The 16,100-nt window shown below is 36.3% G+C and overlaps 1 protein-coding gene across 6 annotated transcripts in view; it reads left to right on the top strand.

Annotated features, from left to right (window-relative positions):
• The window catches only part of Zmym5 (zinc finger MYM-type containing 5), a 37,859-nt gene extending 25,842 nt beyond the window's left edge, over positions 1 to 12,017 (top strand). For all 6 annotated transcript variants that reach the window (XM_026394953.2, XM_026394955.2, XM_026394951.2 and 3 more), the window contains one exon: positions 10,655 to 12,017. In XM_026394953.2, coding sequence (XP_026250738.1) covers positions 10,655 to 11,407 — 753 coding nt within the window. In that variant the 3' untranslated portion in view covers positions 11,408 to 12,017. The remainder of the gene's footprint in view (positions 1 to 10,654) is intronic.
• The last annotated feature ends 4,083 nt before the right edge of the window (positions 12,018 to 16,100 follow it).

Here is a 16,100-nt window from a genome sequence, read left to right as displayed (position 1 = left end):
CTGAGGCTAGCCTCCAATTTGTGAACATTCTGCCTCAGCCTCCTGAGTCTCTGGGATTGCAGGCATGTACCACCACGCACAGTTTTGAGACAATCCTGAGTAATTGTTCAGGCTGGTCTTAAAGTTGCCTCAGCCTCCACAGTAACTGGGATTACAGACATGTAGCAGTCTCTTAAAATTTTCAGACAATTTTTGAGTTGTCTCTCTCTTTTTTTTTTTTTTTTTTTAGACCATAGCTTTTTATGTTGTCCAGGCTGTCCTGGAACTCGTCCTGCCTCAGCTTTCCCAGTAGCTGGGGCTGTATGTACATACCACCATGTCCAGATCAAATTGGGTTGCCTTTTAATTGCTAAGTTGTTGGAATTCTTTAAATATTCTGGATACATGTTATTTGTTAAATAAATGTATTCAGAAGATCTTCTTTCAGTCTGACTTGCCTTTCATTCCTTAATGTTGTTTTTGAAAAGCACAAGGTTTTACTTTTTATAAAGTTCAATTTATTACTTGCTTTTGTGATTAATGTTTGTATCCCATTAAAGGCATCTTTGCCTACCAATATCACAAAGATATTTTCCTACATTTTCTTCTGGCTGCTTTCTTTTTTGTAGTGCTGGAGATTGAACCCAAGGCAGATTCTCTACCATTCCAGCCCTAGCTTTTTAGTTGTAAGTTTTCATTTTTAAGTCTGTGATACATCTTAAATTAATTTTGTATATGGTGTGAGGTATGGGTTAAGAAATTAATAAATTTTGTGATTTAAGGATATTAAAAGGTTTCAGTGATCAAGGCATTATGGTATGGTATTAACACATAAACAGATCAGTGGAATAGAAGACAGTCTAGAAATAGAACCACATATATAGTCAGTTGATTTTTTTATTTTTGCAATATTAGAGATTGAACCCAGGCCTTGTGCATGCTTAGGCAAGTGCTTTACACTAAGCTTTATCCCCAGCACCAGTCAGTTGATTTTAGAAGGTACCAAATTATCTTGATAAGAAAAGCAAGGATTTTTTTTTTTTTTTTTTTTTTTAACAAATGGTGCTGGCTGGGTGCCATGCCATGCCAACACCTCTAATCCCAGTGGCTCAGGAGGCTAAGGCAGGAGAATCATGAGTTCAAAGCTAGTCTCAGCACAAAGCAAGGTTATAAGCCACTTAGTGAGAACCCTGTTCCTAAATAAAATACAAAATAGGGCTGGGATCCAGTGCCCCTGTGTTAAATCCCCAGTACCCTTCCCCACTGCAAAAAAAAAAAAAAAAAAGTTGGGGGCCTGTGGATGTGGCTCACCGATCTGTTTCTTTATATGTCAATACCATACCATAATGCCTTGATTACTGAAGCCTTTTAATATCTTGAACCTCTAGGTTCAATTCCCAGTACCAAAAAAAAAAAAAAATGCTGAAGGATTGTTTTCACTTGTATGGAAATAAATTTGTTTTTAGTTGTAGGTGGACACAATACCTTTATTTCACTTATTTATTTTTATGTGGTGCTGAGGATCGAACCCAGGGTCTCACACGTGTGAGGCGTGGAAATAAATTTGATTCCATTTTATTCCATATACAAAAATTAAGTTGAAGTGAATCATAAACATAGCATTTTTAATCCAATTTCACTGATAGGATTTACATAGTTAGCTTTAGGAGGAATTAACCCTCAAGTGCTAGGTTTATTAAATAGAACAAACAATAAATACCGATAGTTCACTTTTAAGTTATTCCTCCCCCAGAATAAATGTATTTTATTATTAAAATAAAATAAGAGGATGGTTAATAGCAACTCTTTCTTTTATTATTTATTTACTTATTCTAATTAGATATACATGACAGCAGAATGCATTTTGATTCATGGTACACAATTGCTTAATTTGTTTTTCAGGGAAGACTTATGCTATCTTTATGTATACTGTTCCTAATATTCATCAATGCTTTTGGAGATGGCTTATAGAAGAGCATAGTGAACAATTTGATAATAGATGAAAAAATTTTTAAATGTTATCTTTTAAAAATAGTGCATGGAGGAGTTGGGGATGTGGCTCAAGTGGTAGCGTGCTTGCCTGGCGTGTGTGAGGCATTGGGTTCGATCCTCAGCACCACATAAAAATAAAATAAAGATATTGTGTCCACCTAAAAATCTAAAAAATACTTAAAAAAAAATAGTGCATGACAAAAGTAATATCTGGGGCTAGGGTTGTGGCTCAGTGGTAGAGTGCTCACCTAGCACGTGCAAGATGCTGGGTTCAATCCTCAGCACCACATAAATGAAAAATAAAGATATCGTGTATTATGTTCACCTGAAGCTAAAAAATAAATATTAAAAAAGTAATATCAGAAGATATAAAAATTGGCAGATGCATAGTTCAGATAGACAGCAGCCTTATATCCACATTTTTCTTTTTCTGTATTGGAGGTTGAATTTGGGGCTTCACACATGTGCTAAGCAAATGCTGTTTAGCTACATTTCCAAACCTTTTCATTTTATTTTGTGACAAATCTCACTGAGTTAACCAGACTGCCTTCAAATTTGAGATCCTTCTGCCTTAGTCTTCTGAGGTGCCAGAATTACAGGTGTGGGCCATTGCACCTGTCTCAGACTTTCTTGAGTAACTTCATTACCTACCATTCTAATCCCCTAGAAGAAAGTCTGAAATACAATAATTCATTTTTGAGTAATGCAAAGTAATTCACAGTCACTTTGCAAACAGGCATCATATTCTGATATACTACAGAAGTTTCAAAAACATGCTTTTCTCCCACACAGTAGGTAAATATTTTGAAGTAATTAATAGTAGTCCTTCTACAAAGCCCAACAAAGGAAAAAAGAACTAAGTAGTAATATTTTTTATTGTATCTGTTAACTACAACTTGACAAAGACATCTGAAAACATCTTTGTGCATTGTGATATGAAGATCTTAAAACTGAAATCTTCCTGGGCACAGTGGTGCATGCCTGTAATCCCAGTGGGTCCAGAGGCTAAGGCAGGAGGATTACAAATTCAAAGCTAGCCTCAGAAATTTAGCAAAGCCTTGTCTCAAAATAAAAAAAAAATTAAAAATTTAAAAAAAAATTGGGGTTGTGGCTCAAAGGTTAAGTGCTCCAGCTCAATACCTGGTATTCCACCTCCCAAATTTAAAAAAAAAAAAAAAAAAACCGCTGAAATCTTGCAATTAGTGACTTTTTGTTGAATCACATACATAGTCATAAAATGTAAAGACTGAATCTCCACATCTAAGCCACTGGTTCTCAATCAGGGGTTGATTTTGACTCCTTTGAGGGCATTTGGCAATGTTGGGATATTTTTTTTACAGTCATATCTTGAGGGATGCTGCTAGCATCTAGTGGATAGAAGCCATGGCTGATGCTAAACAAACATTCTGTAGTGAATGTGAAATAGTCCTTAAAATAAAGGATACTGCCCCCAAAAACTTGTAACCAAAGGATATGTGGGTAGGTGGGTATTGTATATGGTGAGTCTGGTGAGAGGAAGGAAAGCTAAATTTCGGTCTTTCTAAGCTGGGAGGAAAAATCAGTAATTAGAGATACAAATAAGTTACTAAAAGATGTGGAAATAGTAAGGGATCGTGGCTGTAATTTAGGAATAGAGTACTTGCCTAGCGTGAGTATGGTCCTAGGTTTGATCCCCAGCAACACACACACACCAAAAGAAAAAAAAAAGAAAACCCACAGTTAAAAGCTGTATTTTTGGTTAACCCTAACTTCGCAGAAAGGGGAAATGAGTAGAGGGATAGAGGACTATTATTTGTTTTAGTTAACTTGGTTTAACTAGTTGGTTGGTTGGTTGGTTGGTTGGTTGATTTGATTTTTGGTACCAGAGATTGAATTCAAGGGCACTTGACCACTGAGCCACATCCCCAGCCCTGTTTTGTATTTTATTTAGAGACAGGGTCTCACTGAGTTCTTTAGCACTTGCTTTTAATGTGTACTATTGCTTTCAATAGGAATATATAATTATACACATCTTATCCCCAAAGGTCATAAATTTTCAGTTTAGTAATCTCATGAGTAGCAAACCTAATAGATTTTTGTATTTTGAGTTGGGGGGTCTCACTGTTGCCCAGGTTGGTCTCTTGTTATTGTTTGGGTTTGGAATATCCCCTCAAAAGCTCCTATGTTGAAAATGTGGTCCCCAGTGCAGCAAGGTTCAGAAGCAGGGATTTTAGACATTGATTGAAACATCATCAGTGGAATAATCCATTTGATGGATTAATAATTTGAATGGTGGTAATTGTAGGTAGGTAGGGCATGGCTGGAGGAAGTAGATTCACTGGGGGCATGGCCCTGGACACTTTATCTGACCCTGGCCCCTGCCACTCCACACATACACCTCACCCCTCTGCTTCCCAGCTGCCTTGAGCTGAACAGCTCAACACCCCAGTATTGGAATACCTGCCATGGTATTCTGCTTCACCCAGAACAATGGAGTCAGCCAACAATGGACTAAGTAAGATCTTTGAAACTATGAACCAAAATAAATTTTTCCTCTTTTAAGTAATTTTTTTTTTTTAGTTGTAGATGGACATAATAGCTTTATTTATTTGTTTGTTCATTTGTTTATTTGTGGTGCTGAGGATCAAACCCAGTGCCTCACTCATGCCAGGCAGGCACTACCACTGAGCCATAACCCTAGCCCATTCTAAGTTGTTCTTATCAGGTATTTTGGTCACAGCAAAAGCTGACTAGATTATGGCAGTTTCCTTGGCCATGATCATGCAGGTGGCCTTGTTCTGCTCCAGTCTGTCTGAATTCATTTGAGTGGGTGGAGGTGGTATCCCCACTGAGCTCTTTGAAGAGAGATCACAGAATCCTAGTGCAAACTGGCCAGATTGCAATAATAAAGGAATTTATTGGCCTTTGTAATTGAATAGCCCAAGGATAGACCTGGCTTGAAGCATAACTGGATTCAAAGACTCAGTGCTCTCATAAGGACTAATTTTTTTTTTTTCTCCATCTTAGCTTTGGCTACATTCAAATGGGTTCTTCCCAGGGGTTGACAAGAATGGCTTTTATATCCACTCAATTTCAGGTCAAGTAAAGACATAATGACTTTTCTTCATTGAACACAACAAAAGCCTTAGAATTGAATGACATTGAGCTGATTTGGATCATATAACCATTCTTGAACCAACTGCTGTGGTCAGCCTAATTCATGGAGAGGAGGCAGCCTCACCCAAAACAGGAAAGGGAAGCACCCTATAGGGAAAACTAGGGTGCTATTTCAAGAAAAGAGGGAAATTGATGCTAGGCAGGCAAAAATAAGAGTTATATATTAAAATATAAAAGATCTTTTCTGTGTTACCCCTTTTACAGACTCATCAGTTTGATAGTCTTTAACTAAAATAAATACATAAAATATGTATATATGAAAAAAAAAGAAAGAAAAGCTTACTACACAGTCTCAAACTCATGGGCTCAAGTGATCCTCCTGCTTCAGTCTCCCCCATAGCTAAGTGTGCACCATTACTCCCTGATCTAGTAGTTCTTTTTATTGTTGATGTTTTTCCTAGACGCTTTAGTTGGTGCCTTCCTTACCTACTTTTTATTTTCTTCCAGTTTTCATTCAGTAAAATGTTCTGAAGTAAAATGTAACTGAAGAATGAAGTAGTTACACTAAAATATTGTTGAAATTTTTTTTTTTTCCAAAAGAATCTTACATGGGTGTTTCTAGAAGAGAGTGCCTGAGTGATACAAATGGGGAAGACATGAGCAGTTTAACTTTAGAACCTAGAGTATAGGGCAGGCCAGACTCAGTGGTGCATTCTTGTTATTCCAGCAACTTGGGAGGCTTGAGGCAGGAGAATCACAAGTTTAAGGCCAGCTTCAGCAAATTAGTAAGGCCCTCAGCAACTTAGTCCCTGACTCAAAAAGGGTTAGGGATGTGTCTCAGTGGTAAAGCACCTCTGGGTTCAATCCCCAATACCCACACCCTCAAAAAAGGTGGGGCACGCCTGTAATCCCAGCAGTTCAGGAGGCTTGAGACAAAAGGATAGAGACTTCAAAGCCAGCCTTAGCAATGATGAGGCACTAAGCAATTCAGTGAGACCCTGTCTCTAAATAAAATACAAAATAGGGCTGGGAATGTGGCTCAGTGGTTGAGTGCCCCTGAATACAATTCCTGGTAATAAATAAATAAATAGATAGATAGATAGATCGGGGGCTGGAGGTATACCTCAGTGGAAGAGCACTTGCCTAGCACATATGAGGCACTGGGTTCTATCCTCGGCACCACATAAAAATAAACAGAAGCATTGTATCTATATAAAACTTAAAGAATGAATATAGGGCAAAAGATCCATGAATCTTTGTACCAACAGGTAGCTGGATCATCCAGCCTTGTCTTTTTATCAATTACAAAGAGTAATTGAATATCCATGTGTATTTCAGTAATAACATGAGTTCTCTGTGGTGCCATATGCCTACGCTTTCTCATTTATTCATCTAAATAATCTTCACAATAAGTATAATTAATATTCTCATTGTAGTTTGAGGAATCTGAAATTTAGGAGATTAAGTTACTTGCAAAACATCATATATATTTGGGAAGTAGCCTGTTCATTGAGAACTGTAAAATCTCAATTCTTTACCAAGAAATGCAGGAAGGAAAGAGAAAAGACCTAAACTTGGGCATTTGTCTCATTCAGTAGCCCTTCCAGTCCCATGGTTTTTTTTAACATATTTTGATGATTTCCAAGTACATATTTCTTGTATTTTTCTCTTGAGTTTAGGCAAATGTATCCTTTTATACTCTTTCTCTGAATATTCTACACATATCTTAGACTCACTATCTTAAACCTCATTTCCTTCTTTCCCGTATCACTAAATGACCCCATGATCCAATCAGATGTTCATTCTTTACTTTTCCTTCTTCCTTGATCCCCATGGCCATTTAATCACTTACTAATTCAGATTCTATTCCTAAACATGTTTCACTCAATCCTATTTCTATTGCTATAATCCTGACATAGTTACCATCATTTCTCCACAGACTTATCACCATGGCTTCTTGACTGACCTGTACTTCTATTCTTACATACTTACTGTTGGAAATTCATAACAAAATCAGAGTAGTCTTTCTGAAGTACAAATCTATCATTTATCTGCCTTTTCTTTTTACTTCTGTGCTGCCATGTTGCTTTCAGAATTAAATGGTGTTCAATTTGTGTTATATATAGCTAAGAGGATACCATTTACATCTCATACATCTTTGTTATTTTGAACCATTTTTGCATTTTATTATATTTTTATTATTATTTTATTGACACCAAAATAGTTTGTTTTTATTATAGATGTCAGTTGATGGCAATAAAATAAAAATAAAAATTAAATTTGTCTGATAGACTTGACAATTTGGTGAAAAAGTATCAATGTATAACATTCTGTTTTGAATTTATACTGTTTAATATAATATCAAGGGGCTAGGGTTGTGGCTCAGCGGTAAAGTGCTTGCCTAGCAAGTGTGAGGCCTTGGGTTCAATCCTTAGCACCACATATAAATTAATAAAATAAAGGTATTATGGTATTATGTCCAACTACAACTAAAAAAAAAGTATTAAAGTGTATGTATGTGTGTGTGTGTATATGTATATATATATATATATATATATATATATATATATATATATATATATATATATGAAAAAATAATCTGGGGGGCTGGGGCTGGGGCTCAGTGGTGGAGCACCTGCCTCACATGTGTGAGGCACTGGGTTCTGTCCCCAGCACCACATAAACACACAGTATCTTTATTCATTTTTGTCCACAACTAAAAATATATTTTTATTTTTTTTATTTTTTTTTTAATATTTTTAATATTTATTTATTTTTTAATTCTCGGCGGACACAACATCTTTGTATGTGGTGCTGAGGATCGAACCCGGGCCGCACGCATGCCAGGCGAGCGCGCTACCGCTTGAGCCACATCCCCAGCCCCTAAAAATATATTTTTAAAAAAATATGTGGGCTTGGGTTGTGGCTCAGTGGTAAAGCACTTGCCTAGCACGTGTGAGGCACTGGGTTTGATTCTCAGTGCCACATTTAGAAATAAGTAAATAAAATAAAGGTAGTATGTCCATCTATAATGAAAAATCTAAAAAAATGCTGAATGATTTCTCTGATTTATGGATGCTAATTCATAATATGCTACGGGGGTGGGTGGGTGGGAAGATTAAATGAACTCTAGATAGGGCAGAGGGGAAAAGGGGAGGGTGGGCTAGGGAGGAAACATAGGGGTAGGAAAGACGGTGGAATACGATGGTCATTTGTACCCTAAGTACATGTATGAAGACATGAAGAATATGACTCTAATTTGTGTACAACCAGAGACATAAAAAGTTGTGCTCTATATGTATAGTATGAATTGTAATGCATTCTATTAAATAACAAATTAAAATTAAAATTTTTTAAAGAAAAAATAGTAATATATGTGCTTTTAGGAGTCTAAGAAGTTCCAGACTAGCCTGGACAACATAGGGAGACCGTGTTTCAAAATAAAAGTGTTTCTAAAATTGAGAGTTCTCTCATGTCATACATGTGTGCATGTATGGTATTGAAGGAATTCTTTATGGCAGTTTCACTGCTCCAAGTAATTGCTGTTTTGTGAGGTGTGGTGGCACACACCTGTAATCTCAGCAACTCAGGTGGCTGAGGCAGGAGAATCCTAAGATTGAGGCCAGCCCGGGCCACTTAGTAAGACTGTCTCAAACTGAAAATGAAAATTGTTGGGGGTATAGCTTAAAGGTAGAGCACCCTAGGATCAATCCCCAGTACCACAATGAATTAATGAATTTTAATTTTATTGACCTTTTCATGAATTTTATACAAATTTTATTGGGATATAATTAACATACCCTACAATTTGCCATAGATAATTTTATTTATTTAATATTTTTTAATTATTTTTTTAGTTGTAGTTGTACACAATATCTTTGTTTTTATTTATTTATTTTTTATGTGGTGCTGAGGATCAAACCCAGGGCCCTGCACATGCTAGGAGAGCCCTCTACCACTGAGCCACAACCCTAGCCCCCACCATAGATAATTTTAAAACATTCTTACCACTAAACCCCATCTCTTAAAAGTCAATTGCAAGCTGGGCGTGGTGGCACAGCAGTAAGGGAAGCCTGAGACGGGAGGATTGCAAGTTCAAGCCAGACAGCCTTGGTGAGGAACTAAGCAACTCAGTGAGACCCTGTCTCTAAAATAAAAAGCAAAATAGGGCTGGGAATGTGGATCAGTGGTTGAGTGCCCCTGAATTCAGTCCCCAATAACCTCCTACCCAAAAATCAATTGCCATTCTCTCCCCACCAACACACACAAATCCTAGACAACTAAAATTTACCTTCTGTCTATAAATTTGCCTGTTCTTGAAATTTGACATCAGTGGACTTAAAGTGAGGTATTTTCTAACAGACTTCTTTCATGTATGCTACTGTTTTCCGGGTTCATCTGTGTTGTAATACCTATTAGTACTTCATTTGTTTTTATTGCCATACTGTCCATTGAATGGCTGACACTGTATTTTCCTACCCATTATTTGTGACAGGCATTAGAATTATTTCAATTTTTTTCTCTTAGGAATACAATTGCTGTGAACATTTATGTGTTTTTGTGTGGGCTTATGTTTTTGTATTTACCTTGGGTGGAAAACTTGGAATAGAATTACTTGGTCATATAATGACTATTTAAACATCAGAGAAACTGGCATACTTTTTTTGTATATTTGGTACCAGGGATTGAACCCAGGGGCACGTAACCAGTTGCGGAGGGCCTTGCTAAGTTGCTAAGGCTGGCTTTGAACTTGGGATCCTCCTGCCTCAGCTTCCCCAGCCGCTGGGATTACAGGCATGCACCACCATGCCTGGCAAACTGCAACAGCAGATACATCATTTTATATTCCTACCAGCACCTTAGGGAGGTTCTAGTTGGATATTTTCCCCAGTACTGAGGATTGAGTACCAGGCCTTCCATAGGTTATACAAGTGCTCTGCTACTGAGCTATATCCCCAGCTTTTTTTTTTTTTTTTTTTTTTTTAAGTTAAGGTCTTGCTAAATTTCCCAGGCTGGCCTCCAACTTGTGATCCTCCTGTCTCAGCCTCCATAGTATCTGGGATTATAAGTATGGATCACCTCCCCTATCTAGCTCTCTACATCCTTATCAACATTTATAATTGTCTATTTATTATAGTCATCCTTATAAATGGGAAGTGGTGTGCTTTATTGTTTTGATTTGCATTTCTTTGATTGCTAATGATGAGTATCATTTCATGTGCTTATTGGGCATTCCTATATACATTAATTTTTGAAATGTTAAGAATTTAAGGGCTGAGGCTGTAGCTCAGTGTAGAGTGCCCGCCTTGCATGTGTGAGACACTGGGTTTGATCCTCAGCACCACATAAAAATAATTAAAGATATTGTGTCCAGCTACAACTAAAAAAGAAAAAAAAAAGAATTTAAAATGGGGGGGGGGCTGGCGTTGTGGCTCAGTGGTAGTGTGCTTGCCTAGCATGCGTGAGGCACTGAGTTTGATTCTCAACACCATATACAGATAAGTAAAATAAAGGCCCATCAACAACTAAAAAATATTTTTTTAAAAAAGTATTTAAAATGAAGTTGTAATCTCTTATTTATTCCCAGATGACAGAAGCAAAGTCAAAAGCATCAGCATTAGAAAACAGAAAAAGGAATGCCATCAGAGAAGAAAATGAAAGAAAATTATACGGATCATCAAATACACTTTTGGAAAAAATAGAAGGAATACCAGAAAAAAAGGAAAAGAGTTTGGAACTACAGGTTTCAGCAGAATGTACCCCAGATATATTACTGAACAAACAGAATGTGAATTTACTTTCTTCCATGTCAGCCATAGCTGATAAATTTCAAGAGCAACTGGAAAACAAAACTTCAGAAGATTCCATTATACCAGTTGTGCTTTCTGCAGATCCAGGTACATGGCCCCGAATTCTGAATATTAAACAACGGGATACTCTTGTTGAAAATGATCCACCTCAAGTAAAAAATTTTAACTTTCCAAAAGACAATACAGGGAGAAAGTTTTCAGAAACTTACTATACACGAATTCTTCCAAGTGGTGAAAAAGCAACTAGATCCTGGCTACTTTATTCAACCTCAAAAGATTCTGTGTTTTGCCTGTATTGCAAACTCTTTGGAGAAGGAAAAAATCAATTGAAAAATGAGAATGGATGCAAAGATTGGCAGCATTTATCACATATTCTTAGTAAACATGAAGAAAGTGAAATGCACATCAATAATAGTGTTAAGTATTCAAAATTAAAATCTGATTTGAAAAAAAATAAAACTAATGAAGCTGGAAAACATATATTCTATGAAGATGAGAAGAATGATGGTGTACAGCTATTGTATACGTAACATACCTGATTTGGATTTTGACATGACAGTGTCTTAGCATTACTCAGAAAAGATCTGTACCATAAGTTAGTACCCTTAAGTTGTGAGTCTCCTATACAGAGTAACTTACAACAGTTCATTAGCAATAAGTATAATAGCAGATAGTCAAGAATGTTCCTATTCCATATCTACAACTAATTGGATTCAGTAGTTATTATCGCAGATTTTACTAAGTATAGTTTTCAATTGTCAGTCTGTCAATTCTCATGTTTTTAAAATTGATATTTGAGAAGTGTCATGTTTACAAGGAGTTTAGTATTCTTGGTTACTATGAAAAAGAAAGGAAAGACTTGAAGTTATTAATGCCATTTTGAATAAGATACCTGTGTGAACAAGCATTCTCATTAAAGTAAAAACATTGTTTAAGAACAGAATGGAATCTGAAACTACAGCTTTTTACTATTAAACCAAATATTTGATTTATTTCTTTTGAACAAAACATTTTTCTATCTGAGCAAAAAAGCATTATTTCTTATATTAAATTAAGATGACTAATTTGCATTTTTGTTTTATATTTTTGTTAAAAATTTAATTTGTAAATGTTTAGCTTTTGTTGTATGAGAACTATAAGCATAAAGAATATATTCCTATTTTTTGTTGATTCAAATATAAGAAATATTAAAATAAAAATATATCTCTATCAAGTTAATTTTTCTGTATTGGGGGTAGTTTATTCTTCCTGTGAAAGATGACTATATATATATATATATATATATATATATGAAATTTGAAATAGATTTAATTTTTTTTTTTGATACGGTCAGCTAGTGTCCTCATCACTATGAATTTAGTAATTCTTTTTTAAATCAGGAATTGAACCCAGGCTACATCCATATCCCTTTTTTATTTTTTATTTTGAGACTGGGCCTCGCTAAATTGCTGAGGCCAGCTTTGAACTTGGGATCCTCCTGCCTCAGCCTCTCAAACTGCTGGGATTACAGGCATGTGCCCCTGTGCCTGGAAGTAATTCTCTCTTTCTTCCCCACCCCCCCATGCCAGTTTTTTGTTGGTTGTTTGGTTGGTTGGTGGTGCTGGGGACTGAACCCAGGGCCTTATGCATGTGAGGCAAGCACTGTCTACCATGTGAGCCATATCCCCAGCCCCATCTGATGCCAGTTTTATCATATTAAAATCTTACATATACTTGGGCTTATACTTTCAAGGCTTTTCTTGTGAAACAGTTGTATTTGATAAGAAGATAACATTCTTTTCTTTTTCCCCCTCCCTGTGGTGCTGGGCATTGAACACAGGGGCACTCTACCACTGAATTACATCCCCAGCCCTTTTTATTTTGAGACAGGGTCTCCCTAAGTTGCCTTGAACTTGTGATCCTCCTACCTCAGCCCCATCAGAATATCTGGGATTATAGGCACACACCACTATGTCTGGCCCCAATTTGTTTTATAAGGCCAGAAATAGCCAGATGATAAATTCAAAAATCAGATAAGAATGAAAAATCTACAACTAGAGGCTGTGAATGTTGTGGTAGAGTGCTTGCCTAGTATGCTTGAGGTCTTGTTCAATCCCCAGCACTGCAAACAACAATAAACAAATCTACAACTAAAATGCTTAATAATGAAATATTTAACACTTCTCAGAACTCAGAAATAAGACCAAGATGATCAGTATTATCACTTCTGTTCAGGATTACTTGGGATTCTAGTCAGTTCCACAGATAAATAAAAAAATATTAAAAATAGAGTAAATTTACTTTCACTGGACATGTATATACAGAAAACCCGAAAGACTATGGCAAATTAAGATTAATAGGGAATTTGGCCAATATATTAAAAAATTAATTGTATTTATTAGGAATAGAGGAAATTAAATACTTTTTACAATAGCATCTAAAAAATCATATATAGGAATAATCTTTGTGAGGTTTATGCATAATCTCCACAAAAGCCTGTTAAACTAGATTAAAGAAAACCTGGGATCTGGGGATTTAGTTCAGTGGTACAGCCCTTGTGTAGCATACATGAAGACATGGGTTCCATTAACAGTACTGGTGGGGATGTCAGGATAAGTAAAGGAAGAAGTATACTATATTCCTAACTTTGAAGACTTAATATTAACATCAAGATATCAGTTCGTTCAATGCTGGTCTAGATTCAACACTATTGCAGTAAAATCGAATTTATTTATTTATTTTTTTGTACCGGGGCACTCAACCACTGAGCCACATCCCCAGCCCTATTTTGTAGTTTATTTAAAGACAGGGTCTCACTGAATTGCTTAGTTCCTTGAAGTTGCTAAGGCTGGCTTTGAACTCGCAATTCTCCTGTCTCAGCCTCCCAAACCACTGGGATTACAGGCGTGTGCCACTATGCCCAGCTTTTTTTTTTTTTTTTTTTAATTTAAAACAACAGAAATTTATCAAATTTTGGGGTGGAAAATGATCAACTAATTCTGAAATTTATCAGAAATGCAAAATCTTAGAATAATAATAGGTAAGATATTCTTGAAATAATACATTTAGAGGCTGTATCCCTAGTCTATCATATCATAAAATTACAGTTAAGTCTGCTGTTGTTATATAAGTATAAACAAATAGATCAATTAAATAGAGAACAGAAAGCACCAAAACAAAACTATACATATATAATGACCTGACTTAACAGCAAAGGCATCATTGTATTTCAGTGATGAAAGGATGATCTTGTTAATAAATGGTGCTAGATTAATTGAATATCCATATGAAAAAGTAAATGTTGAGCTAGGGATTTAGCTCAATTGGTAGAATGCTTGTCTCCCACACACAGGGCCCTGAGTTCAATCCCCAGCATCACAAAAATAAATAAATAAATGAAATGCTGATTCCCATGTTACACTATACAAAGAAATTTATCTGCAATTGATTATAGACCTAGATATGAAAAGTAAAGTTCTATAAGAAAACGAGAAAATATTTTAGTAACCTTGATATCAGCAAGAAGGTCTTAAGGGAGACCCAAAAAAGCAGTAATTATTTTTTTAAGAGGATTGACAAATTGGCCTTCATTAAAACTTAAGAACATCTGGAAGGTGACAGTGGCTTCAGAGTTTTGGATATTCTCTAATTGCCAATAAAAAAGCAAATAGAAGCTGTGCATGGTGGCATGTGCCTATCTGTAGTCCCAGCTACTTATGAGTTGAGGCAGGAAGATCCCTAGGAGTTGGAGGTCAGCCTGGACAACATAGACACCTATTTCCTAGGTGTCAAGATTTCCCCTCAAGCCAGATGTGGTGGCCCATACCTATAATCCCGAATACTCTCAGTAATTTGGGAGGCCAAGGCAGGAGAACTGCAAGTTTGAGGCCAGTCAATGCAAATTAGACCATTTCTCTAAATTAATTAATTAATTAAATAGGACTATGGATACACATCTACCAGTGTAAGGCCCTTGGTTCAATCCTCAATACCAGGAGGAAAAAAAAGATGTCCCCACAAAAGGGGATGGAGACAATCACCAAGGACAAGTTCTGAGTGTTACCAGCTGTCTATATAGGAGAAAACAAAAGCAAAGGGCATTTGATGAATATGAGAATAGAAGAATCCCAAGAGAGGCAATAGATGTTCACTGAAAGGTCCAGAAGGTCAGTTTGAGAACAGCTGAGACAAAGATCTTCTCTTAATCCAATAACTGATTAGTATAAGGAACTCAGAAGAAGACCTTATAAAGTCCTGAAACTGAACAGTGAAGAGTTCCTTTCAGGACAAGAACTTATTTAGAGCAATCAAAATTGAGCAGGTTAGAAACCAATCAAAGAGGTTTTGGATAAAAACATTACAAGGATAATAGAGGTTATCTTAGAAAGCAGGTTGACAAAAGATTTTTTTTTAATACTATTCGAAAACAGACCAAAAGAACTCTGAGATACAATAGCTTTTGAGTTACACAGCTTAATTTGGGGAAAATAAATTTGCCTTCAAGTGAGCAACCGAAAAAATATCAAGGCCAAACCCTATGCAAAATTAAAAGACAAGGGATGGGGTTGTGGCTCAGTGGTAGACTGCTTGCCTAGCATGTATGAAGCACTGAGTTTGATCCTCAGCACCGTTAAAATAAATAGAAATAAAGGTATTGAAAGAAAAAAAAGCGAACTCTTAAAAATTAAAAGCCACAAGAGATGGGGCTTGAGGTATATAGCTCAGTGCAAGAATGCATGTTTATTGTGTATAAGGCCTTGGGTTCCATCCCCAAGACCACAGAAAAGAGAGAGCTGGGCACAGTGGCACACACCTATAATCCCAGCAACTCCAGAGGCTAACACAGGAGGATCTCAAGTTCAAAGCCAGTCTCTGCAACTTAGCGAGACCTTGTTTCCAAATAAATATAAAAAGGGCTGGAGATGTGGCTCAGTGGTTAAGCGCTCCTAGGTTCAATTCCTGGTTTGGATGGATGGATAGATAGATAGATGGATAGATAGGTAAAAGGGAGGGGAAGAATAAAAGAACAGAAAGAGACAATGAAATCACACCAAAACAATTCTCAGAAAGCATCACAACTGCAACATGTTACTTCAAAACAAGGTACATACTACAAACTTTTAAATGTACCAAAAAATAAGATGGATTAATGAATAGATGGGTAGATAGATATGTGATAAAGCAAGTATAGATACATGTCATCAGCAGATACAGGTATAAGTATACAGGGGTTTGTAAAATTAT

This window comes from Urocitellus parryii, chromosome 2 (genome assembly GCF_045843805.1).
Source record: "Urocitellus parryii isolate mUroPar1 chromosome 2, mUroPar1.hap1, whole genome shotgun sequence".
In the NCBI taxonomy this organism is placed as follows: Eukaryota; Metazoa; Chordata; class Mammalia; order Rodentia; family Sciuridae; genus Urocitellus; species Urocitellus parryii.
This window is presented reverse-complemented; position numbering and strand designations above follow the sequence as displayed.